Genomic DNA, 27,208 nt, shown 5'->3' with positions numbered 1-27,208 from the left:
AAACCGAGGTACAGGTGCACAGTTACTAAGAGGAATGAGGTTTACTGAAAGCAAGTGTGTTGCAAGCCGCTGTTCCTTCATTTTTGTCATATTTGTCAAAATGTGTGTAATTATAACAATCAATGGAAGTCCCTAATTATCAACTGTCCCCAGAGGCCACCTCTGGCTGTGTGATCGCAGTGATTTTCCCCTTCTGGTTTGACCGGACTGTCGGTCTATTTTAACCGTGGTATTACTTCCGTAACAATGGTGACAAGAATAGTCCAGAACTTGAAATACCTCTAAAATCCAGGTGGCTGCTGGGTGGACGGAGGGAGGGCCGGTGGACAGAGGTGCCCCAGAGTGAATCTGGCACACGTCAATCACAGGATCTGGGTGGTAACCTCACGGGTTCTCACTATACAGTTCTTTCATTGTTTTGGTAAGTTGGAAACATTTCATACTAAAATATTGGAGGACACCAGTAAGGCACTGCTTACCCCTCCATAACCACCCAAATCCAATTCCTGACCTTCATCTCTACTCCTTTTCTTTACTGACTCCCACTTGGAAATGTTGCAAATATCCCTTTGTCTTAAGATAATTTCTATCGTAAAGATTTTCTGTTCTCAGTATAAGATCTTGAATGCCTCGAAGGACAGGAAGCTTCTCGCCTCTCATCGACCAGCAGCAGGCGCGGGGCTGAGCGAGAGCTAAGAGCACAGACGCTGCTCCTAAATCCCAGCTGCCTGACTTCGGCAAGTTACAACACCACTCAGAGCCAGTGGTTCTGGTTTGAGCACTAAGGGTCCCGTCTCCCAGGAAATCCGTGCTGAGCAACCAGGATGCTTGATCACCTGACATCGAACCTGGCACACGGGAAGTCCCCACACATCAGCTGCTACGAACCTCTGCCGGGTACACGTGATCGTCCACCGTGTGCTCCGAGCCCCACTCGTTCGCTGCTCCCCAGTGGAAGTGGAACTGTTTTAGTCTGTAGTGGTTTTCCAAGGGGCCACCACTGATTCCTGGAAGGTGAAGCAGTGGAAATGGTGTGTTAGTCTAGTTGCTCGACTGTGGGGTTGCTGTGACATTGACTACATTGGGGTTACTCGATTTTGCTCTCAAGAGACTGATGTTCTGCTGAAACCACAAACTGAAACGTGGGACCTTGTCTGCCCTGTCACCTGACCCCATCACCTGGTCCTGGCGGGCCCCCGGCAGCGCACAGGAAACACCTGAGTGATGCAGATGCCAGTGCCGCCACCTGGTGGCAGTAGGGGCCTCAGCCAATTGCAGGCGGCAAGAAGGCAAAGAAAAACCATTTCGGAGATGCGTGCCATGCGGGTCCTATAAGATTTCCAGATCTTCCTTTAATTAAAAAAAAAAAAAAAAGAAAGAAAGAAAAGAAAAAAGACGTCTTTCAAATGAAAGAAGAGCAGATAAAATTCTATCACCAAATAATTTCATAAGCTAATAGGTAATGAGCAAGACGTTTAAATAAACAGATTCTGAGATATAAGGTACTACATTTTGGGGACTTCCCTGGTGGCGCAGCGGTTAAGACTCCGCGCTCCCAATGCAGGGGGCCCGGGTTCAATCCTTGGTCAGGGAACTAGATCCCACATGCATGCTGCAACTAAGAGTTCACATGCCACAACTAAGGAGGCTGCATGCTGCAACTAAGGAGCCCACCTGCTGCAGAAAAGACCTGGTGCAACCAAATTTAAAAAATATATAAATATTAAAAAATAATAATAAGGTGTAACGTTTTCCACCAGGGCTGATCTCCAGGCAGCCCCTGCTCGGTCTAGCCTCACTGTATGACCACTTTCTAAGTCACCCTGAATTCCTGGTGAGGCATCCCCAAGAGCTGTCAGCGTGACGCACACAGGCTCATCATCCCTGAGCACCTGCTCTGAACTGTGGGATCATGGGCGCTGTCCCAAGAGGTCCAGGGCCACGGCTGGGAGCCTGCATTTGAATGAGCTCCCGGGGGGCCCTGACGCACAGGGTTTAGCCGGTCTTCCGGTCTTCAGCTGCACTTTGCTAACAGATTTCCACCACCAAGTGCTACAAACGTAATGGTAACGGTCGGACATCCGCTTGTATTCGAGGTGAGCGTAGTGTGACACTGGGATCCTCGGACAGGTGTAGAGGACACTGGCACAGCGACGGCGTGAGTTCCCGGGGTGGGGGGAGGGGTGGGCATTGCTTGCATCAGCTCCTCCATGCGGCCAAAGCAGGGACGACACTTAGTGACGTGACGGACGCTGCTGAAAGGGTCAAATACGGCTGGCAGGGGTGCTTCTGCTTTGTTTTTGCCATTGAAGGTACTGGTAGCAGAAAGCACTGAACTGTAAACTGGAAAAACAGATTCAGCCCATTATTCTGCCCTCGATCAAGTCATGAAGCTTCTCGCTGTCTGTCTTCACTTGAAAGCGTTGGTCTAGAACGTCGTTACGGGCATCTCGTCATGAGGCTCTATGGCTTTATTCTCCTGAACACCCACAAATTATATCTCATTTGAAAAACATACAGAGAAGTATCTCATCCCCCCGCAAGTCTAAAAAATCAGAGTAAATCAGGAAGCCTGAGTCCACGGGTGTGGAGGAGCCGTTCTGCAGGCAAGAAGCTGAGGTGGATAGAAAACCTCCCTGTTGGGTTCAAATCACAAGACTTTACTGGATTTTCTGTAAATGAGAATACAAGGGGGTGATTGTTTTCCTTTGAGGGCTGAGGATACATGGGCCTACTGACCTCTGTAGTTTTGTGTTGTTTTTGAATTTACTAAGAGAGGCTAAAGAGGTTGTCAGGGATCCCGGGCACGGGAGCCAGGATTCGAAGCCAGGTCTGACGCCCAAACCCGTGCCTTGAGTACAAAACATCATCTGAGGAAATTACAGAAGCTTGAAACACCAGCAGTGCGAGCTTTGTGTCACTCCTGTTTGGCACTGTGTATCATGCTGGACGGGGAGGTGGGAGCCCTGGCCAGCAGACACCTGGAACCGCCAGAATGCACTGACTAGTGCGTTTGCTGTGTGACCTCGAGCAAGTGGATCAGCCTCTCAGAGCCTCAGCTGTCCCACCTGTGAAATGAGCAGTGCTGGCAGGATGGCCTCATGAAGTGCGGTCAGACGGTGATGACAGTGATGGTGGTGACCACACGCCACGTCACTTTTCGGGGACTGGGCTCTCCTTCACGTAACAACAAAGCAAGGATTCCTAGCTAGGTGGTCCTGGTGGTCCCTCCCAGCTCAAGCATGTGTAGACACCACACAAGGTCTCCAGAAAGAGCGACACCAACTGCACTGCACGAGGCAAAACCCCACCACCAGCTGGGTGTCGGGCAGACCCCGCCAAAAATAACCTCGTAGAAAAACCCCTCCCAACTGTGGCCACCAACAGAGCAGGGGAGGGGAGGGGGCCGGGCACGAGCATCGCCCCCGCCTCCGGCAGGTGAAGACTTTGCCAGGGTCACCCTCAGGGCAGGCCTGGAGCCCAGGGACCAGGGCCCCACGCTCTCCCCGCATCCAGCTGCCCCCAGAATTCTCCAAGAAGCAGCCTCTCGCAGGGGGACTCCCTCCTGTCTGCTTCCCAAAGACAGCTGCCCGTTGAAGGAAGAGAATGTGGACGGAGGTCAGCTTTGGAATCGGGCCTGCAGGGAGGAATGTTCCTCTCGGTGGGGCCTCTCCTTCCGACTGCAGGCTGACACCTGGTCGTACGTAAGTGGGCGGGGGCTACCCTGAGCTGGGACCGAGCAAACTCACAGCAAACCCCGCAGGCTGCTGCCCCTCGCCAGCTCTGTGACCTGCAGATGCAGATAAGGAGGAAAGCACAGCTCGAGCATCTCAGGGGGGAAGCGAAGAGGGAGGGAAGGCGTGGCCAGAGGAGCCCTGGTGCCACAGGCTGGGCTGCAGTGGCGCCCTGCGGCCGGTCGGTGGCGCACCCGGAACCGGGCACTGTGATGCCCTCAGCCTCCCTCCTTCAAAGGCATTTCAGGAGAGAAACAGCATCAACTGTACAGGAGCTGCTTGAGTACAAGCTCGGGCGTCAGACTTGCACATCTCGAGCATCTTTCAAGTCAGGGACAGAAGACTCTCTGGAACGACGTCTCTAAAATGAGATGGATGGGCAAAGACAGCCACTAGCCGAGTGCCAGCGTCTCTGCTGAAAAACCGGAGAACGGTGCCCCGTTTCTGCAGGTGGTCGGGGGTGCGCTCTGGGTCGGTGCTGGCGCCATCGCCTCCGAACGCGGCGATCTCGGTCCGGTTACTAAACTGTTCCCAGCCTCAGTTTCCCCGCCTGTAAAATGGGGAGGGTCCTAGCACCTACTCCATGGGACGTTGCCAGGATTCAATGCAAAGTTCTCAGCAGAATGCCCGGTATTCTGGAAGCACCCAAAGGACGAAAGCCGGCAGCCATGGCACGTCTGTGCGACGGGATGAGTACAGGGTCTCATCTGCTCTCACGGGTCAGCATCTCCTGCGTCCCGGGCACTGTGCACCCACATCTGTCGGTGCCCGTGATCGCCAGCGCCTTGTGGACCGTCAGCATGAGCTCTGAGTGTACTAACTGACAAGCCAGCGTTCACCCAGCGCCCGCTACACGCTGGGCATCGTGCAAAGCACCCTACCTTCCCCAGGGACCGCCCCTCACAGTGACCCTGCGAGCAGCTACTGCTGGCCCAATTTTGAGGTGAGGAAACTGAGACTCAGAGGGGTCCATCACCTGCCCCAGGTCCCCCAGCAACTCCGCCCCAGGCCTGCTTGGGTCCAGCCCCTCGACTTTCGTGGCAGGGTTCAAGCCAAACGCTCACCTTTTCCCGCCAGGAAAGTTAGGAGTCCAGCTTAAGGCAGCTGCCCTGGATGAAATAATCTCAGTGACCTTTCATAATGACCAGCGTCAGAGTCATTCCCTTCCCTGGTGGCGCAGTGGTTAAGAATTCACCTGCCAATGCAGGGGACCCGGGTTCAAGCCCTGGTCCGGGAAGATCCCACATGCTGCGGAGCAACTAAGCCCATGCACCACAACTACTGAGCCCGTGCGCCACAACTACTGAAGCCTGCACGCCTAGAGCCCGTGCTCCCCAACAACAGAAGCCACTGCAATGAGAAGCCCGCGCACCACAACGAAGAGTAGCCCCCGCTCGCGGCAACTAGAGAAAGCCCACGCGCAGCAACGAAGAACCAACGCAGCCAAAAAGAAAAAAATATATTAATTAATTAATTTAAAAAAAAAAGAAAGAAAGAAAAAGAAAACAGGCGAGCCCAATTTGTGACAAGGGGGCCTTTAGCTCACCAGCCCCCAGACTCTGCCGTCCGCAGGGCTGTTCACAGACCAGAGGCCATGCATCCCCCTGGCTGTCTCTGGGAGCAGGTGTGTCACGACGTGTAACTGGGGAATTGCATCCCCGAGGACAGAGATGTTGGAGGCTGACTGCAAGCCCAGATCCTACTGTCTCTGTCCTCACAGCAGCCGCTGATAACAGCCGTCAACTTGTAGTTTGGTGCTTTGACCAGGATAAGCAGGCTGTTGGCAGGCACGGTTGTCTTAGGGCTTAAAATAAGTCCAAGAGCAGGTTGACATGTTCTAATTAATCCAAACTGCAAATGACTCGATGGTGCCGAGGAGCAGCCTGTTCTTGGTGCCCCTCCAGGATTTAACCAACGTTCCCTCCGACACGCTACGCACAAGGGCAAAGGCTCTCCGTGCGTTCTCTGGATTCGGGAGGTCTTTGTCATTCTCTCCAGGAAAGCGGGAGCCACAGCTGGCGGCCAGTGCACTGGTGGTGCCTGAGGGGCACGACCCCACCCGCAGTACCCCAAAATCCAGAAATGAGGGAGGTCAGATTGCTTTTGGGGAGCTAACCTCTGGGACCACCACACATCGGCTCTGGGTTTGAAGCCAGGCACACGTGAGCACAGATCCTGGTTTCAGGCGGCGTGTCCCACACGGTGGTCCTATCTCTCTGGACCTCAGGTCTGATGTCTGTAAAACGATAATGATGCCCCCAGGCCCATGAGAATGTGGCGAGTGCTTACCAAACGCCCCCTAGCACGGCCCCTGGCACCCAGGAGGAGCTCAACCAGTGGTAGGACCTTCTGTTATTACGACCGACCGTATTCTGGTTATTATTACATCATGATCACCATCTCATCATCCCAGCAGAGGTCTGCAGTCACCGGAAATAGCCACTATTACTCCCAAGATAGGACCTGCGCGTAAAGACTTTGAGGGATAAATGTATCTTAAGAGAGAGTCCTTTAGAAGGGGCTCGGCCAGCCACAAAGCGTAAAGAGGAAAAACCATGCATTCATTCAACAAATATTCACTGAGTTCCTATGATGTGCCACAGCCGCGGCTAAGTGTTGGGCGTGGAGAGGGTGACACGGGGCAGCCCTGCCCCTCCCGGAGCATGGACTTCCCAGGGGCAGGCAGTGAGTCGTGGACATGTGGGCAAGGACGGGGTGCTCTAGGGGGAGCTGAGGGGTGCGGGGCATCAGAGAGGGCCTCCCCGAGGAAGTAGGGGTTCAGCTGAGCCGTAAGAGGGAAGAGGAGGGCCGGCTGTAGGCGGGAAGGGACAACAGGCAGAGAGGCCTGGAGGGACAGAGCAGGCCACTGTGATGGACCTGCGAAGGCCCCCAGTGGCGGGAGCGCAAGGTCAGCAGGGAGACGGGTCGGAGGGCACAGGGGCAGGTGCCGGCAGTGGCCACGTAGGGGAGCCTTCGTCTGCAGACTTTGAATGTTCCAGTCTTTAGAAATGGATGTCTGCCTAGAGAGGTGGGGTCTGGGGGCGACACTTGCATCCCCGTCCTTGACGTAGTCTATCCTTCAACGCACCTTTTCCCGCATTTCCTAACTTGAGATCTCCTTGCGAGCAGAGACTGCGTCTGGGGAGGTCCTGGGACCTAACGCGCCACCAGGCAGAGCGGGCGCTTACTGTGCGGCTGTATTGCAGATCTACAATCCTAGCTCCTTGCATGGAGCAGGAATGGCTAATTCCTGGGTGGTTTTGCGGAAGCAGTGGTGAGGGGCACTCCTGGCAATGGACGGAGGGAGAACGGGGTCACCACACTGGGTGCGACGGCGGGTAGGGATGTCACACGGTCCTACGAGCGTCCACCTCCCACCTCCCAACTGATGCCGGTAAGTGGGGTGTTTCTTCAGACAGCTGCCCACGACGCTGATGAGCCCCCAGGAGTGGTAGGGGTGTGTTGGCACCAGACGGGCCTCAGGCTTGCCCCGCAAGACTGGCAGCCCCCTTTCCGGGGCAGAAGAGCTGGTGGTTTAGGGAGATGCAGAGAGGGAGGAGGAGAGGGAAGCTGCCGGGCTGGTCACGAGGACCCTGTGTCCCTAAGGGAGCAGCAGTTGAAGCCAGGCCGGGGGAGGGAAGGTGCGATGCACTGGTGACCTTGGCCTGGCTGGGGTGTGGGGTCGGGGAGGGACTGACATGGATTCAGGGGCCGTTGGGGGAGGCGTGTTTTCCTGGGTGGGGATTATCATTTCCACAGGTTGGGTGAGGGGAAGCACACTCCACCCAACCTCCAGATCACACCTCTGCCCCCCAAGATACCCACGCCCAGAACCTGAGGGAAGAAACAGCGGATATACAAGGAATGAAGATGAAAACTATACGGTTTTAAGAATCAGAATGCCAATGAACGAATTTGCAGTGAAAACTGTCCCAGGAAACAAGTGTGGACCGAGCGGCCCCAGTCACCTTCCCGACGGCACAGGACTTCCTCCCGGAATGTATCCCCCCTGCCACCCCCTTGCATTGTCTGGGAGGCACCAGCTCATGCCCACTGCAGGCCCCCCGCCTGACCCGTGGGGGAAGGGTCCCCTGGGCCCTGGGCCCTGCGTGGGATGATGCAGGGTGCTGGGAGATGGCAAAGCAGTTCTGCTGCCTCGTTCGCGACCCGCCTCCCGGCCCCATCTCCAGCCTGCCTTTCCAGCAGGGCCCCCCAAACTCTCCCGGCGTCTCCCTTTTGGCTTTCGTGCTGGAGTCAGTTTTCTTGGGTGAAGATTCCCCAACGGATGGACGTGAAGTCTGTGAACTTTAAAATCAGACTGACCTGCAGTTACACGTTCACTCCAGGAGCGAAGGCCGCTCACCGGGCCCCACTGTGCACGCCCGCTGCCGACTCCATGAAGCTCACGCTCAGGACCCTGTCCCGGTGGCGCTGGGCGTCCTTATTAGTTGTCATTTAGAGGCTGAAAGGCCATTATTGGCCCCCCCCTTTACAAACGGCTTAAAATCCACTTTGGTGTTGGAAGGAGCCTTAGCAGGCCCGCGACCTCTGTGCCCACTGGGTCCTTGAGAGTGAGTGACCCTTCGGGAAGGCTGCTCACAGCTCCAGGCTTGGAGTTTCCATTTTTCCTCCTTCGGCCGATGGATGGGGTCACCAACCACAGAGTCCTCCGTAGTCAGAGGAAGCCGGGCCGGGCCTGGCCGGCGCTGGGTTCCCTCCAGTGGGAGGCCTGAGAGGGGCACAGCTGTGTCTTGTTCTGGTCTTATCTGGGAGGAGCCCCAGCAGGTGAAGCTAAGCTATCACGCTGAAACGCTCACTTCTCCTGGCTCGGAGGTAAGTGCTTCTCTCGGGCCTCTTATTAGAGGAGGGTGGGTGGGTGTCCGACCTCAGTGGACAGAGGAGGAGACTGAGGGTCAGAGAGGTTAGGGAACGAGCTTATACTACCAGGCTGATAAGCTCTTTCTGCTGCAGAGCTGGGCCCTGACCATCATACCGTCCTCCCCGCCCCCTGAGCCCTACAGGAGGAAGATGAGCCGCCCCCAGAGGAGGAGGGTCTAGCAGGGAAGGCGGCTCCCGCAGTCCATGTGGCTAAGTGGGCGGGGGGAGCAACAGCGGGGCATCTGAGCTCCTGGGACTCAGGCACTACAGTGCCAGCAAGACCTGGACTCCCGGCTTCTTTTCTTTTCTGTGGATGGCGGGGAGGGACTGGGATTTGGAAACAGCTCTGATCTGAATGTTGGACACAGACGTCCTCTTCCCATGTATGGGAAGAGGTCCCATCTCTTGGAGTTACTGTGAGAATGAAATGCCTTCAAAAGTGTACCCTGGGGCTTCCCTGGTGGCGCAGTGGTTGAGAGTCCGCCTGCCGATGCAGGGGACACGGGTTCGTGCCCTGGTCCGGGAAGATCCCACATGCCGCGGAGCGGCTGACCCCGTGAGCCATGGCCGCTGAGCCTGCGCGTCTGCAACGGGAGAGGCCACACCAGTGAGAGGCCCACGTACCGCAAAAAAAAAGAGTACCCTGATTTGCACATTGATTTGTCGTGTAACGGGCACTCAAAAGCACCTGGCAGCAGTAACGACATCACTGCTCGTGGTAACCTAGGACCTGGCTCAGAGAACACAGGCGTCTCCTCAAGGAACAGCGGGATCTATCTGTGGCCTTTGGTCCTTGACCTTCCACCCCACTTTCTGCACCTACACTGCCCATCGGGTGAAAACAGCATTGTCACTCCTTAGGAAAAGGATCGCTCGGGTGCTGGGACAAGGGGGCCCCGTCTGTGACGGGTTTGCGGGGTGTGACCACGGGGTCTGTCTGGAGCCGGCGCTATGTTCCTTCTTGCTTCCTACCCTCTGCCAGCCCTTCCTTCCCTGCCCTTCAGTCTCACATTCCTTGGAAAGAGCCGCTGCCTTCACCTCTGTTATTCATCGTCGTTGCTGCTGACCGGCCTTGATCTCTGAGCTCTCCTATCCCTCACCCGCTGGAACCCTAATGTCCTCAGTTCCCCGATCTGGTTTGCTCAGCCTTCCTGCGCTCACCTGTTGGTGTGACCTGACCAAAGTGCTCACATACTGTGCAAAGTTACTTCTGCACCGCGCACCTTCTCCACCCACTTCCCTTCCTGCTGCCAAGGCTTTCCGTTTCTGTCAATGAATTTAAAAATAAAAATTATGGGAGTGTCTCACGATTCTCATTTTCTTACTGCAAAACTTATTCTTAGTTCTTCCCGTCTTTCAGCTGCATTTTCCATTTCCTTTGCTCCCGGCACCTTCCAATTTCCATTGGAGATGAACAAAGAAGACAGAGAATCTGAACAGAGGTGGCTAGAGGCTGGAGATGGGCATGGGTGGGTGGGGCATGTGAAACTGAGCAGGAGAGAAAGAAAGAGGAAACTGGGCTTTGGGGAAAATGACAAGTAAAGTAAAACCTGATTGGCCTGTGTGGACGTGAGCCCCAGGGGGATTATCCAAATAATTTATACGGCCAGGGAGAGACACCCAGAGAATTCGTTGGGTCTGTGGCAGGGCGGGGAGGGGCCCTTGGAACCCGACTGAGAACGTGCTGGAGGAGCGAAAACGCGGGGGTCAGGACCTGGTCGGCACAGAGGCCTGGCTGCAACAGGGCGCAAAGGCCTTGAATCTGAAAACGACCGGGATTGGGGGATGCCGGGGTCAGCTCAGGTTCAACCGCCAGGTGGGAGCTCCCAGGAGAGCACGGGGAGCGTGCCTCTCTCCTGGGGACCGTACCCCTGGGGTCCTCCCCTCTCGGTCCTCTCCTGCTCCAGGCGGGCTCAGCCTGTCACTGTGATGGCCTCACCCCACACGAGCGACCGAAGCTGGGCGACGGCCATCAGCTTGGGGCCAACATGGCGATCGTGGGGACAGAGGAGCCGCCCTTAGCGCCGCCCTACTGGGAAGCGGGCCCGTGCCGCAGCCCGCCCTTGTCGCCCCATTTGGGAAGCCCCCGCCTGGAAGAAATCCCCCCAGAAGGAGGCAGAGCCGCAAGAGGGAGGATTCTGACCCAGCTGTGCCTGGACGTGTCAGTGCACGGTTGACGCAGCGATGCGACATGGGCTTTAGAATCAGCAGGGGTTGGGCCTGAACCTGACGCCCCCAGCCTCCCCTCCACCGTCACTCTCCCCGCCCCACCGGCAGCCTCCGTTCCTCCTTACAAAGAATGAGGATGGGGACTTCCCTGGTGGTCCAGTGGTAAAGAATCTGCCTTCCAATGCAGGGGACGCGGGTTCAATCCCTGGTCAGGGAACTAAGATCCCACATGCCTCGGGGCAACCAAGCCCACTCGCCTCAACTACTGAGCCCGGCGCCACAACTAGAGAGCCCGAGCGCCTCAACTAGAGAGCCTGTGTGCCGCAAGCTACAGAGCCCACGTGCCCTGGAGCCCGCGAGCCACAACTAGAGAAGAGAAAACCCACACGTCACCACTAGAGAGAAGCCCACGAGCCGCAACGAAAGATCCCGCGTGCCACAACTAAGACCCGACGTGGCCAAAAATAAATAATAAAATAAATCTTTAAAAAAAAGAGAAGAATGAGGATGCTCATACCCTCCATAGCGGCATCTGTCTGTGCCGGGCTGTTGTTCATCCAACCGGGGCTCTTTTGAAAGGGGGTGTTTGCATGTCTCTCTGTCCAGCGTACCTTCCCCCTTTTAGAAACAGTGCCACGATTTCCCCTGGACCAACGCGTCCCTGGGTGTGTGATCTTGGTGGGGATCTTGGTCAGGGTGCTGGGTGTTCCGCCGACGAGGGGCAGGGTGACTCCAAGCTCAGCCACCAGTCCTCTTCCCCTGGGACTCTGACTTAGTTTGTCAAAGGTATCTTAACCATATACATACAAAAGTCCAAAGTAACCTTCGAAGTTTTTCACATTTTTTGACTTAAAGGAAAATGAACTTGTTATAGAGATATCGTAACTGAGAAGGACCCTATGGGGCCTTCCCGGGACCGACCTCTCCCCTAGATCCTCTGCTATACCTCCTCTCTGAAGTACCCAGATAATAGTATCTCATGCATATTTCCTGAGTTTTTCAGATGCTAAAAACCACCCCTAAATGAGGAAGAAAGGAACTAATTGATGACCCTGAGCACATAGCCTCGGGACCTCCCAGAGCCATCAGCCCATCAGAAAATTGCGCACAAGTTGATCACATCCCCTGGGACGCCCCTCCCTTTCCTGGCCTTTAAACAAAATGTGCTGAAACTCTTCAGGGAGTTTGGGGTTTTTTGAGGGGCACGAGCCACCTGTCTCCTTGCCTGGCCCTGCAATAAACCTTTCTCTGCTCCACACTGCGACATTTCGGTACTCTCTGGCCTCATTGTCTGTCGGGCACATGAACTTGCATTCGGTAACAATGTCCCTAAGACCCTTGACTACACATAAAAATTATACAGGAAGAGTATAGATTCGATAGGAACGCATCTACATCCAAATCTGTTTTTCTCGAAATGACTAGTATATTCACACAACTATTAGCCAACCAATGAAAAGTTCAGGAACTATTATTCTTTATTCAATCTGATAAGTTGCTGTGTAAAATTTAAAAAAAATTAATATACACCGTATTAAACCTGAAAGGACAATTTTAGTTGCTCCTTGGGAATTTGGGCTTGGAACAGACCAACAAAGGCAGAAAAAAAGTTGGCACGCTAAGTACATAAATGCCTAAACCTCTGCTCCCCAGATCCCTGAGCTGGCCTGGTCCCTGTGCTTTTAAAGACGTGGTTAGGGGCTTCCCTGGTGGCCCAGCGGTAAAGAGTCCACCATACAATGCAGGGGACGTGGGTTTGATCCCTGGTCAGGGAACTAAGATCCCACATGTTGAGGGGCAACTAAGCCCACGCGCCACAACTACTGACCTCACAGGCCTCAGCTACAGCCCACATGCTGCAAACCACAGAGCCCAAAGGCCCTGGAGCCTGCGCGCCACAACTACAGGGAGAAAAACCCGCACGCCACAACTAGAGAGAAGCCTGCGCGCCAAACGATCCCACGTGCCACAGCTTAGACCCCACGCAGCCAAAAATAAATAAATAAATAATAAAGCTTTAAAAGAAAAAGATCTGGTTAACATCTGGTTAACATCCAACTTGCCCTTCTCTTCTTTGAGGTAATCTTATCCTTCCAAGAAGATGCTTTGGTTTGCGTCGATCAGAGTTGGGGTTCCTGTCCACTTGCCTTTGGCAAGCCCTACATGAGAAGCAACCCTGAGGGATACTGTGAGAGCCATTCCAGGCACGTAGGCTGTGCTCAGGAAACATGGGCTCCTTCTTACCTGTGAGATGAGGAAAGAGACCCCTGGAAACTCTGAGCCACGGTGTGCGTGAAGCACCTCACAAGGCCTGTCACAGGGAAAAAGGGCTCTCCATGCCATGCTGCAGCCATTGGTCCATCAGAGTTGGGGCGGCTCAGGCTGGGCCCCCACTGCCGTCCAGTCCCTCTGCCTGACTCGTTTCTACCTTTAACTTTACATTCATTATTCATCCACCAGTTTACCGAGCACCTGCGGTGTCCAGTAGGAGTGATCCTGCCCTCGTGGAGTTTACATCCTCACTGGGGCCATGGGTTAGTGAACAAGACGACTGGGCATATGGGAGGAAGTGGACCGAGGGCTTTCCTGGAGAGGACCTGGGTTTGGGGGCTGTGTCTGGCGTCCCCAGGTTCTGTGGTTCCCTGCAACTCCCAGCACTCAGCGTACAGTCACATGCACGGCTAAGACTCACCACGGCGAAAGGATGCAAAAGCAACAGCAGCAGAGGGAGAGGGAGTGTCTGGAGGAGACCAGGTTTCCAGAGTCCTCTCTGGTGGTGTCATAAGCCACACCCTGAAACCCAGCAACGAGCTGTGACAACACGTGTGGAGTGCAGCCCACCAGGGTTGCCCATAGGAGACTCGGTGCCCAAGGTTCTCAGTGGGGGCTGGTCACGTAGGCACCCCCCGCCCGTTGCAAATTCCCGACTCTCAGAGGCAGACCAGAAAAAACTGAAAAAACACCAGATGGAATCCGGCAGCCAGTCCCCACAAGTAAAAGAGAAGTGGAAGGAAACTTCCCAAACCTGTAGAGTATCCACCCAGCACGGGTGAGGGTTCCCGCCAGTGAGGCTTAACGAGATGGTGCGAGTACAGCCCTTGGCAGGACGCCGGGACCCGCCTCCCTGCCCACCGGCCCTGCAGCCCTCCGCCACTGGCAACACCCCCAGCCAGGCTCAGGTTCGTCCCTACTCCCCACTTTCCCCTCCCCTCTTCCTCCTGTAGCAGCTGGACATCAGCCAGGTCACTGCCCCGTCTCACTCTGAACGAGGACCAGCGAGGTTCCCAGGCTCCGGACGCCCGGCCACCATCCTTCCTCTGTTCCTTCCAGAACTCCTCACCTCGGAGACTCTCTCCTCCACCCCACTCTGCTTTTCCCCTCTGAGTGCAGTGTGCGTTTTATTAGCTCACTGTTTCTGCCTTCCAGCCCCTGGAATGAAACCCCCCAGGGAGGCCCTCACCGTTCAGAGTTTTGTCCCCAGTGACGTGTGACGTAGCTGGTCGGCAACACCAGCTTTAAGGTGAACATCACTCTGCCCGTCCCCATCGCCAGCCTCGGCCGTTCTCCGTGCCTCGTCCTCTTCTCTGCCGACCCCGTGACCCACTCTCCGGAGTGACAGGAGCAAAGGGCCCCGACCCCAGCTCAGGCTCACCTGACCCCTCGGTGGAGTCGTCGAATTCCACCTGGAAGAGGTAGCCGGTGTTCCAGACGTAGAGGCAGGCCGCCGAGTCGTAGGAGACCCTGAGGGGCTTCAGCCGGGGGTCGTAGACGCTGTCCTTCCAGCGGATGTTGATGGGGGACTGCCGGGCCCCCCTTGGCACCGAGGCCGGTCCCTTCCAGAAGGCATGCACTGGGGGCAGAGAGAGGGAAGAGGAGCCCCTGATGGTGCGTGGGCGCCGTTGCAGCCTCAGAGGGGGCGACAGAAACCTGCAAACGCGGTCCCAGAGGAGCCAGCACGGGGGAACCTGGCCCAACGTGGAGCCTGGGGCCACCAGACCCTCGGCCTCTTAACGCCGCCCCTGGTGGGCGGGGCCCTCGCGCCACCTCCTCCGCGGACCACGCCCAGGAACCGATTCCTTCCCGCCCTTGCGCTGCGCCGAGTTGGTTCTCATCTGTGGTCATTGTCACAGCGTGGTCACAGGGAGTCATGCCTGGGGGTCCAGCCCAGCCCCGGGGAGGCAGGCGGTGGAGGACTGTGGACTGGGGGGCTGCTACAGGTCTCAGAGAGAAGGAAACCAGAGTCCCAGGACCCACAGCAGACCCTGCCTGGAAGGGTCTGGAATAGAAGCCTTGTCATTCCCAACCCCCGCTCTTTCAGTTACCCAGCACTCAAGGTGGGGTCCGCGGACCAGCAGCCCCCCTGGGGGCTTGCTAGAAATGCAGAACCTCAGGCCCCACCCAGACTCCTTGCAAGTTTCAAACCATAGAGAAGGGTCTGCACTCATGTAGAAAGACCCGCGCACCCCGATTCCCAGAGGCAGCTGCCTCTGGCTGGTTTAGAGCACAGCCTCTGGCGCTTTCCTCCAAGCTCACAGAAACATACACAGAGTTCTCCGAAAAAGCAAAAGTACTGCTCAGTACAAAGTGGGTCTTCACCTCGGTTTTCTTCACTTCACTGTGGACGTCTTCACAACTGTCTCTCAGCACCCGTCCCCTCCTTTATACTCCATGACCGTGAAGAGCATCAGGCCACGTGGACCAGAGTCCTGGCCCCACCACTCTGTGGCTCTGTGCCCCTCGGCAAGTTTCTTAACCTCTCTGAGCCTCAGTTTCATCACCTGTAAAAGGCAGATCACGATGGTACTTATCACACAGCGCTGGTGGGAGCATGAAACGAGAGGCTTAGAACAGCGGAAAGACGGGGATTTTGGCATCAGCCTCAGGTGTGGACCAACGGATTAATTGGGAAGAGCTAAGAGTGTTTGCCGAGAGCCCGGTGTGTGCCCGGCTTTGTGCTCACGTCGTTTCATCTTCAGGTGGCCCTGGGTGGCATTTCATCACCCCATTTTACAGACGAGGAGACTGAGGCTTGGGGAGGTGAAGCAACCCACCAGCTCTCACCTCTGACAAAAGTCACCAGTGCACACACCCCCGGAGACTGACTCCGAAGCCCAGGCTCTTCCAACCACCGAAACCTGGAAAGTGTGGAATACTGACGTCAGAGGTGAACTTAGTTGTCCATCCAGCCCCTGTATCTGACAGAGGAAGAATCTGAGGCCCAGAGAGAGGGAGGGATGAGTCCAAGGGCACAGAGCACCAAGGACACCGCCACCGGGACAAGGCTGACACAGGGCAGTCTCTGGACCGAGCTGGCTGCCGACCTAGTTACCGTGTTTGCTGAGATGTTCTCTGCTGGTGTTTGGAGCCCTAATGACTGGCAGCATGGCTTGTTCCGTGGGGGCTGTAATAACAGCTCGTCTTGGGGGGGCCCTTGCTACCTGCCTTGCTCCGAGCATCTCGCCTTCCTGATGGCCCTGGGAATCTGAGCTTAAGGACTGGCCCACGTCTCCCATGGGAAAGACAATGTGGAAATCTGAAGCCAAGCTGTCCGGCTCCAGACCGTCTCCCGTTTTGAAATACACCATAAAATGAGACAAACAGCAAATTGCATCTGGAAGCTCTACTTACAAGCATCATTCCTCTTTGTCTGTACGCAGGCGCCCTGAGAGCACCATCGCTCCAGCGTCAGCGGGTGATTGCGGAGGGTCCCGCACATCTGCTTGACCAGGACGGAGAGACCCGAGGCTTTCGGATGACCCCTGCCTGACCCCAGGAGCCTGAGCATCTTGTTTCTGTTCCCCGGGGACCCGATAACCGGAGGGAGGTTGTCCTCACTGACTGCCCTCACTTCAATCTAGACGGCCGAGGAGTGGGGTGGACACACCTCTTCTGTAAAAACTCCTCCAAAGCCCTGATGGTTAAACTTCAACCCGGCTTCTTGGATGCCATGGGGTTTGGCTTCGGGGTGGGTGCACCGGGACAAGGGCGCTCGCTGTGGCCAGTCCCTCGGGTCACTGTGCTTTGACCCGGTAAACAGCGGAGTGAGGGTACCAGGGAGTGAGGGGAACTTGCAGAGAGCTTGCCGCCAGGCCAGGGAGCAGACAGGAACAAAGAGACCAGAGCGAAGTCCTTGATCTTGGGCGTGACCCTGGCTCAGGGCTGCGCAGCCCTCCAGCCTTGGGGCACTCAAGGCCAGGCACGGAGCCACACTGCGTGTACCTACAGGGGAGCAAGTGGCCCTTCTGCCCAGGGCTCCTGGGAAGCAGCCCGTCACCTCTCCACAAAGCAGACACCATCTGATAGGAATTCGTTCTGCGCAAAGTAGCGTGTCCTGGTTGGCCCGGGATACTCCTAGGCTTTGCCTCCTGCCTCAGCATAAATGTGAATGTGCCCCTTTCGTGCGCAAACTAGCCACATCTGGACAATCAATTAGATGGTCACCTCAGCTACGCAGCTTGTACTGCAGACGCCAGAAAACAAAACACCTGCTCTGGACTCTACAGCAGTTTATTCCCCCAGAGACTTCCTACCTGGGAAATGGAGACATCAGTGTTCGGATGGAAAGGTGTGTACATTTGGGGGCGGGGAGGTTGAAAGTATAAGCATCAAGGGAGTCGGGATAGCATCATTGATCCTGGAATCCTGGATTCTTAGATCTGGAAACCCCACAGGACAGGGGCCCTGAACACTGAGTCTACTTGTGGGCTCGCGAGGGCCCGAGAATCCCGCTGATGGGATGCACAGTTTGGTCTGCAGCTTCCATCCAATTCTCTGACGGGCCTGTGAGTTTGATTGCCTGGGTTGCAAGCCACAAAAACCAACTGTGGGGCTTCCCTGGTGGCGCAGTGGTTGAGAGTCCGCCTGCCGATGCAGGGGACACAGGTTCGTGCCCCGGTCCGGGAAGATCCTACATGCCGTGGAGCGGCTGGGCCCGTGAGCCATGGCCGTGAGCCTGCACGTCCGGAGCCTGTGCTCCGCAACGGGAGAGGCCACGACAATGAGAGACCCGCGCACCGCAAAAAAAAAAAAAAAAAAAACCAACTCTGGAATATATACGCTTTTCTTCCCATGGAGTCATTTTAGAAATGTACCAGCCCTTGGGTAGCTTCATTCATTCTTTCTTTCTTTCATTCATTGACTTTTGCCTCGGTTTCCTCATCTGTAAAGTGGGGAAATACTAGCACGTACTCTGTTATGTTGTCGTGTTCATTATCAGTTGTTATGAACTGATGCAAAGAAAGCGCTTAGATGGTACCACTTCCATTACCCGCTGCCGAGCGCCAAGTTGCAGGCGCTGGCTGAGCCCTGAAGGAGCAGGTCCTGGCATCACAAGTCTATCAGCTGACACCCCGAGGACCCCCTTGGCTCTTAGGGGCGTGTCCTCAGCACTGTGGGCGGGCTGCCCTGCTGCCTTCAGCTTCCCTACTTTAGGGAGACCACCTCACTGGCTGTCTCTGTGGGTCTGGGGTCTCCCTGCTCCCTGCAGCCACATGGCAGGGCCCTGCTTCACTTACAAAGTACCACCAACCCAGCTTGTCCCAGACATCCTCAAGGCTGGCTCAGACATCAATTCAATTGCTGTTACAGTAGGAGCTGAACTCTCTGCCATTAAAAAAACATAAGGGCTTCCGTGGTGGCACAGTGGTTGAGAGTCCGCCTGCCGATGCAGGGGACGCGGGTTCGTGCCCCGGTCCGGGAGGATCCCACATGCCGCGGAGCGGCTGGGCCCGTGAGCCATGGCCGCTGAGCCTGTGCGTCCGGAGCCTGTGCTCCGCAACGGGAGAGGCCGCAACAAGATATACCATAATTTATCAAATCACTCTCCCTACAGATGGACTTTTTTTTGTCTTATAAATAACACTGCACTGAACATCTCTGAATGGAATTCCTAGGTCTGATGTCTGTGGGTCAGAGGAGAAATGCACGGACACTGCCGATCCACGCGATGCTGCCCGCCCAAGAGACTGTGCTGAGTCCTGCTCACCCGCCCACCTTACGTTGTGAGCCGCAGAGCCTCATTTTATTCAGCTCAACATCTTCTAATTTTCGACTATCTCCTTTTGCCCATAAAACACGCAGTAATTAGTGAGCTTCCCGTGACCTGCAATTCTCTTCGGGGATTGCAAGCTCCTCGTGTGGATTTGTGATGGTAAATTTTGTGTCAATTTGGCCAAGCCGTGGTGCCCAGATACTGGGTTGAATGTTTTTCTGGATGTTCCAGGATAGGTGGGTTATTTTGGGTGTGATTAACACGGAAATCAGTGGACTTGGAGTAAAGTAGATTACCTGCCGTAATGGGTGGTCCTCGGCCAATCAGTTGAAAGCTTTAACAGAACAAAGACTGATTCCCGCTGGAAAAGCAGGCATTCTGCCTTTGGGCCCCAAACCACTCTCCTGGGTGTCCAGCTCGCTGACCCACCCCATCAGATTTTGGACTTGCTAGACCTCCCCAATCACGTCGTGAAAGGGCAAGAGGAAAAGACTGGAATTTCTATTTTTATTTCCTCTCTCACCTTTTATAATTCCTATTTTTCATATGTTTCATAGAGTACACAGTACATTACTATCTGATACACGGATCTAATTCATACATAAATACACATGCATTGGAGGGGCAGACTCAAAATCTTTTTGCTGAAATGAGTGTGTGACCAAAAAGTTGGGAGCCCCCCTTTCTATAAGACCCTTCACATTTCTTGGCATTACTCTTTTCAAATAACGCTTTCTTCTTCTTTTTTTGCTTTCTATTTTCTTTTTGGCTGTGCCACACAGCATGTGGGATCTTAGCCCCCCGACCAGGGATCGATGGAACCCGCGCCCCCTATAGTGGGAGTGCGGAGTCTTAACTGGACCACCAGGGAACTCTCAGTGCTTTATTCTTATATGATAGAAATTCAGATTCACTCTTAAATGCAACCAAATGCTCTCCAAAGTACTTTAAGATCCCAAAAGATACATGCGCTATTCATAAAAAATTATATTCTAGTTAAAAAAAAGAAAGAAAGAAGGAAAGAAAGAAAGAAAGAAAAACTCACATTGGGCAAAAATCTTGAAAACTCACGGAAGTTTCTGCATGTGTTATTCACAGTAATTTCTTCGGCTTCTCCACTGGATTTTTTATACCATGATTTTCGGCAGACACTTTTATTGATTTTATAGATCTGCTGATTCCCGATTTGAAGAGCCTGAGGGGATGCTTTGTAGCCGAAATTTTGTCTTTACAGGGACGTTAACCTAGCAGTGCTGCCCCGGTCATCACCTGCCTGGCTTCACTGCACTGCGGCCTGGGACAAATGAAAAGCAATGAATCAGGGCTGCCTGGGAGCCCAAGGGAATCGGTTCCTCCTCCCTTGAGATGCACTCAGCCTCTTCTTCCGGAAAGTGTGCTCAACAGCTGCTGAGAGAAAAGAGCCTCCACTCCGCTGGACGGATGCTGGTGTCAACGTCACAGCTCACGCTCGGCTACTCCTCCGGGTCACAAGAGCCCAGGGAGACCTGTGTTGGGGCAAATGCTGTGATGTCTGCCCCATGCCTGGTCCCTCTCCTTTGGTAACAGCACCTGGGTTTTCCCTGGGACACTCCCTCTCCCCAACCAGCCAGCAGCCCCCACCCCACCCCGCCATGTACCTGAGGTTTGGCCAATTGGAGGGAAAGTGGTTCACAGGGAACCTGAACTGGCCAGTCAGTGTTAGTCCTGGGAACTGCTGCGATTATGGGGAGAGAAGCACTGACTCTCCCTGGGGATTATGAAACTGCTCACATATGCACTGTTTGCAGTTGCTGGGAACACTTTTTGAGATCCTGCCCAAGAATGGAGAGAAAATTGAGCCCAGAGATGGGAAGGGTGGGGAGGGAGAGACAGAGACAGAAAGAGACAGAGACAGACACATGCAGAGAAAATGACATTGTTTCAGCCAAGCAATTCCTGTTCCTATACCCTGAAGTCCACTTCCAAACTTTTCACTTACGTGAATCAGTAAGTTCCTTTTATTAAGTTCATTGAATTTTTTTTTCTGTATTCCAAAGGGTCCTACCTTAGTTTCCATCTTACAGACGACGTAACCAAAGCTGAGAGCAGTGACATGACTAAGTCCCCTTGCTAGGAAGTGGCAGAGGCAGTGCTCAAATGGTCATGGAGCAACTGGAGGTCTACATGCAAAAAAGTCAGTCTAGACACAGACCTTATACCTGTCATAAAAATTAACTCAAAATGGACCACAGACCTAAACGCAAATTCAAAACTGTAAAATTCCTAGAAGACAACACAGGAGAAAACCTACATGACCTCTGGCTTGCCAATGACTTTCTAGACACAACATCAAAGACATGATCCGTGAAAGAAATAACGATAAACTAGACTTCAATAAAATTTAAAACTTTTACTCTGTGAAATACACTGTCGAGAAAAGGAGAAGACAAGTCACAGAAGGAGAAACTATTTGCAAAAGATGCACCGGATAAAGAACTGTTATCCAAAATATACAAAGAACCCTTAAACTCAACACTAAGGAAGCAAACCACATGATTAAAAAGTGGGCCAAAGACCTGAACAGACCCCTCACCAAAGAAGATAGACAGATGGCAAACAAGCATCTGCAGAGATGCCCCACGTCCTATGTCACCAGGGAACAATGAGACAACAATGAGATACCACTACACGCCTACTAGAAATGGCGCAAATCCAGAAACTGACAACACCAAACGCTGGCGAGGGCGTGAGGACGCAGGAACTCTCATTCACTGCCGGTCAGAATGCGGTGGAGCAGCCACTTTGGAAGACGGTTGGGCAGTTTCTCACAAAACTAACCATCCTCTTATCATGTGAGCTAGCAACTGGGCCCCTTGGTGTTTACTCAAAGGGGCTGAAAACTTATGTCCACATACAAACCCGCACATGGATGTTTATAGCAGCTTTATTCGTAACTGCGGGAACTCGGAAGCAACCAAGATGTCCTTCAGTAGGTGAAGGGATGAATAAACTGTGAGACATCCAGGCAGTGGACTATTATTCAGTGTTTAAAAGAAATGATCCGTTGAGCCATGAGAAGACACGGAGGAATCGTAAATGCATGTGACTAAGTGACAGAAGCCAATCTGAAAAGGCTACACACTGCATGATTCCAAGTCTGTGACATTCTAGGAAAGGTAAACTGTGGAGACAGTGAAAAGATCAGGGGTGGCCAGGGGTTGGGGGGAGGGAGGGGTGGACAGGTGGAGCACAGGATTTACAGGGCAGTGAAACTACTCTGCAGGAGACTATAAAGGTGGATACACGTCATGTGTCCAAACCCATAGAACGTTCAACACCAAGAGCGAGTCCTAATGTAGACTTTGGACCGGGGTGATGGTGGCGTGTCCGTGCAGGGTCATCGACTGTGACACATGTGCCACTCTGGGTCGAGAGGTGATGCTGATGCGGGGTCAGTTGGAGAGGTGATGCTGATGCGGGGTCAGTTGGAGAGGTGCCACAGGGTATGTGGGAAATCTATACTTTTTTGCTCAATTTTGCTGTGAACTGAAAACTTCTCTAAAAAATAAAGTTTACTAAAAAAAAAAAAAGGAGCAAAATGCTGACACACACTACGACATGGATAAACCTTGAAAACATCACGCTACGGGGAGGAAGCCAGTCACAAAAGGCCACATATCCTGTGATGCCATTGATACGAAATGTCCGGAACAGGCACATATGCAGACGGACGGTTGCCAGGAGCTGGGGGGAGGGGGGAGGAAGGAAGGGGAACGACGGGTAAAGGGTGATGGAAAGGTTCGGGAGCAAGGTAGTGTCGGTTGCACAACGTCGTGAATGCACCTGGTGCCACTGAATTGCACACCTCACAATGGTTAATGGTTAATTCTACATTAAGGGAACCTCTACTGATGGTACTTCCTTACATTTCTCGGCGGCCCGGAACGTGTGGCAGTGGTCTGTCCTGGCCTGGGTGGAATCCCCGCCAGCAGCGGTGGGGCTGCAGGCTGCTGCTCTCTCCCACTCCCCCTGAATCACCCTCTGAGCTCTGTCCCCAGGACTCCGGTTCACCCCCAAACCAGGTCTCTTCCAGGTGTCTGGGATGGGGGAGGAACTACATGGGAGGTCCCCTGGGTGGACGGGGCACAAAGAGACACTGTTCAGTGCAGGCTCAGGGAATAGCATATCCATCCACCCAGTCGCACATCTGCAGGCCCAGGAGGCATCCAGAGGCCCCCCTCCCTCACCCCTACCCCAGGGTCGGATTCGTGCTCCTGTCCCGTTGACGTCACCCCTCGGAATCTCCTGATTCGGTTCCCCCGCCTCTCCGTCTCCACTGTGACCACCCTGGTTCAGGCCTCCGCCGTCTCTTGCCTGAACCCCTACCACAGCCTCAACTGCTCTCCCCAAGTCCACTCAGGACCCCTCCTCCCCACCCCAACTCATTTTCCAACACTCCCGCCAGAGTGAATTTTGAAAATGCAAATCTCATCATATCCACCCTTGCCCCACACCTTGTAAAGGCTTCCTGTTATTTTAGGATGGAAACAAAACTTGTCCCCTGGCCAAAAAGGACCCGCATATCCCACATGCTAAGTACCTTTCCCGCCGTAGCTCACGACCCTCCTCCTCAAAGCTCCAGCACTGCATGGCTGTGTGACCCTGGGCGCGTCGCTTAACCTCTCTGAAATTCATGTTCTTCACAATGAGAAGGGATTATAAGATGTGCCTGGCCAAGGCAAGGTAATTCAACACACGGTAATATGATCATTTCCTGAGTTAGACCCTCCGCTAAATCCTTTACAAACTCTGCTTCATCGAATCCTCCCAATAGCCTCACGAGCTCTGAGTCTGAAACGCCAGTTCCCAGAGGAGACGGCCAACTTGCCACAGGGAGCTTGGACTCCAAGCCCACGTCAGGCCTGCTCTCACAGCCCTGCTCTATGGAGTTATACTGTTTTCTAGGCTTTTCCTGGGCAACTGAGGGCTTCACAAATAACTCACTCTTCTCCATGCTGGGTGCATCTTCAGGAACAGGACCCTCTAAGGATTCCGGGGTGTGCCTGAAGTGGGCCCTGCGCGGTTTTGAAGAAGCGGCCTTTGAGATCTTTGCAAACGCCTGCTGCACGCACATCCACGTGGTCCCCCATGTCTGGTGTCATCCAGGCCAGGGTGCACCTCCCTGTCTTTCCATAAAGCCCCCAGTGATGAGACTTTAGCCTAGTTAACTCCAGGAACTTGGATTGGATTCTTTATATATATATATTTTTGGCTGCGCTGTGTGGCTCGTGGGATCTTAGCTCCCCAACCAGGGATTGAACCCTGGCCCTCAGCAGTGAAAGTGTGGAGTCCTAACCACTGGACCACCGGGGAATTCCCTGGATTGGATTTTTGTAAGGATTGATGGCAAGGAGAAGAGTCCCCTGTGGTAGGGAAGTCAACTTTCATTGGTAGGCAGTTGTCTTCGCTGATTTCTAGCTATTTAATTTCTTTTAAACCACGGTTAATCAGCTGTCAATACTGCACACCTTCGTCTATTCGAGCTTCCTGGGCAGCAAAGTGAAAAGTAAATAAACGTGAAACATCAGAAACAGAAAAGAAAAGTCAAGCACTCCAGCCTAAGCACAATTGTCATTTTGATCAGCTTAAAAATGACGTCCGATGACTTAGCAGTGGCCTGGAAAGGAAGGAGCAGGCAAAGCCATGCCTGGAAGGGAGCTGCAGATGAGGACTTGGTGATGTTCCGAAATAGTATGAAAACCATCACCCTACGTTCATCTGCTTTCTCGTCAGATATTCATGAATCCTTGTCAAGAATTTTAGAGTTATGTGTTCAGACTGGTTGTAATTGAAACAGAAGTGGGGACAGAAAGCACGGCTCTCCCGGGACTTTTGCGGTTGGCTTCAGAAACCCTTTCCCACTGCAAACGGACTCTGGACTCCAGACCCAGGTGCTTTGGCTTCTAGACCCCGCTTTCATCTCTTTCCAGCTATGTAACCTTGCTGAGCAATGTTTCCAATCTCTCTGGACTGTTCCTCACCTCTGAACAGGACAGATCTCATTTCATTATCAGGATCTTCCAAGCGCTGAGCTTCTGTGGTTCTTTGGAATTTCTTTAGGGCACTTTTCCTGCAGAGGAATCCAGTGACCAGTCTCAGGAGACCCCCGAGGGCTATTTCTTGAAGAGCCCCTAACGCAACAAGGTTGCCCAAGGCCGCACAGCTGGTTACTGCCCTGAGTACGGTTTTATTATTGGCGAAAGAGAAGTGGGCAGGAAACTAACGGTACAACGTTTTCCTTTCCGAATGAAAATAGCTCCACCGTTTCGTGTTTGGAGGATCAAAGGAATTTTAGCTCGTTGTAAACAACTCAGAAAACAGAGGCGAGAAGAAAAATGAAAAAGCAGTGGTAATCCCAGCAATACCAGTAAGCAGGAATAACATTTCTGGGAACTGCCTATAGTTTGGGAATTTTTTTCCTACGAGTACCCACAAACGCACTTTTATGCTCTATAAATACAGCCAAATTCATACTACGTTTTTCATATGTAACAGTCCCTATATTATACACGATACATAACTAACATCAATTACATATAAAATATACATCACATGTAATTAATATATATTTTTCCAGGAGTGTGCCCTCGAGCCTGTGACGGCCCTAGGGTCCCCTGAACACCCGCTGTTACTCGGGGGAACACGGCCAGAGCAGTAGCTAGAGCCTCGCCGGGAGCAGCCGACCGCGGCATCTGAACTACAAGTCCCACCATTCCATGCGCGGGCGCAGTCGGGCGACCGGAGGGCGGAGGGACCACAAGTACCGGCAGGCTTGGCGCAGACGCAGGAACCACGAGTCCCAGAATGCATTGCTCGAAGCTCGCGCAGGGCCCTCCGGGATATGTAGTCGTCGGGGAGCTAATTCCTATTCATTAGGCCTCAAAGAAAATGCAAATTCCTCCAACGGTCCAGCGATGCGACTTCTCAGGGGCTAGCGAGGAGCCCGAGCGCGCGACGGGGAAGAAAGAAGCCTAGGGGCCTAAACTGTGGCGCGGGAGCACGACGCGTGCGCATGCCCGGCGGTCACCAGCGCCAGCGAAGGGCGCGCGACAGGCCCCGAGCGGCAGGCCCCTCCCCTACGCCCCGCCCCCCGGCCGGCGCGCCCGCCCAGGGAGCCTGCGCAGACGGTGCAAAGCAGAGGGCCGCAGGGAGGGACTCGCAGCGCCTGCGCAGAGCGGCGGCTTCTCTCGCGAGGACGGACGCCATTATCGCATCTCCTCGACAAACACCACGAGAATTCCGCAGCCCACACGGTAATTGCAGCTCCCGCAGCCGGTCGCGTCTCCGCCTCCCCCTTCCCGCGGGGCGAGAGCGAGAGCGAGAGCGAGATCTCCCCTCCTCCCTCCTCCCTGCGCCCTCCTCCGGCCGCCGCGCCCGCGCCGCCGCCCCCGCCCCCCCGACGCGGGGACCGGCCGCAACGGCCCGCCGCTCTGCGCGCCCCCGCGTCAGCCCTGTCAGCCGCCGGTCCGCCGCACCTCAGCGCCCGGCTCCGGCCGCCCCTCCCCCCGCCCCGCCGCCCCCGCCGGCGCGGGCCTCTCGTTCGGGACCTGCCCCTCACGAGCGGCGTCCGGCCGCGGGGCGGGCGGGGCGGGGTCGCGCTGCTGCTGCGGTGCAGCCCCTCCGAGAGGCCCCGGGAAGCCGGAGGCTGCGGGCGCGGGGACCGCGGCTGCGGAGCGGAAGTGCGGGAGGCGGCAGGTTCACCCGGGGCGGGCCCGAGTGAGGGGGACGTCCGTGGGGACCACTAGTCGGTGCTCGGAACGCCTGAACCGCCTGTAACGTTAACTCCGTGGATTCAGCTCCAGTTCTCCTTTGTCTGGCAGTTAAAATAAGCGTGTGTTCTTGGGACGTGGGCTTCTGTCACCACTGGCGTTAATTTGTAGCAAACGGCTGTCATGTGCGGGTCCTGTGCTGCGGCCGGGCCCGCCGAGCGTTTGCAGCGTTTCTCAGCACAGCGGTCCAGGCAGGTGGCAGGGAGGTGACTGAGGCTCACGGAGGGTGAGGGACTTGTCCGGGACACACAGCCAGGTTTGAACGCGATCTGTCTCAAGTCCATGTTCTTAAAGAGCTGCACACATACTTGATATCTTAATAAAGCATTGTACCCAATAAAATGTCCGTGGAAAACTTAACATGAGAAGCAAAGCCCCCTGCCCCACTTCTCAGTTCCGCTCCTCAAATTCTTTGATATCTTTTTGTTGTTTCTTGAAGTTCTCCATAGCTCTAAATAATAAGCTGGCATTGTATTGGTTTTATACGTTCTTGACTTGCTGTTATGACAGGATGAGTTAGCTTTTCGTATCTTATCTCACCTCTTCTATCCCTGTCGAGCAGATATTGCTTCACAGCCAGCTAATACATTTCCCCTCTCTACAGCCTTTTTTTTTTCCTATTGTTCGTG

General features: G+C 54.4%; 1 protein-coding gene across 1 annotated transcript in view; it reads right to left on the bottom strand.

Annotated features, from left to right (window-relative positions):
* CA5A (carbonic anhydrase 5A) overlaps nt 1-25,267 on the bottom strand; it is a gene marked incomplete at its 3' end in the record, with an annotated part of 35,940 nt that extends 10,673 nt beyond the window's left edge. The window contains 3 exon segments of the mRNA XM_079907268.1: nt 889-1,007; nt 14,434-14,631; nt 24,792-25,267. Coding sequence (XP_079763394.1) covers nt 889-1,007; nt 14,434-14,631; nt 24,792-24,813 — 339 coding nt within the window. The 5' untranslated portion in view covers nt 24,814-25,267.
* Between the last annotated feature and the right edge of the window lie 1,941 nt (nt 25,268-27,208).

The sequence above is a fragment of the Stenella coeruleoalba genome (assembly GCF_951394435.1).
Source record: "Stenella coeruleoalba genome assembly, chromosome: 20".
NCBI lineage: Eukaryota > Metazoa > Chordata > Mammalia > Artiodactyla > Delphinidae > Stenella > Stenella coeruleoalba.
Note: the sequence above shows the minus strand (reverse complement) of the source record. Positions and strands in the feature narration are given on the sequence as shown.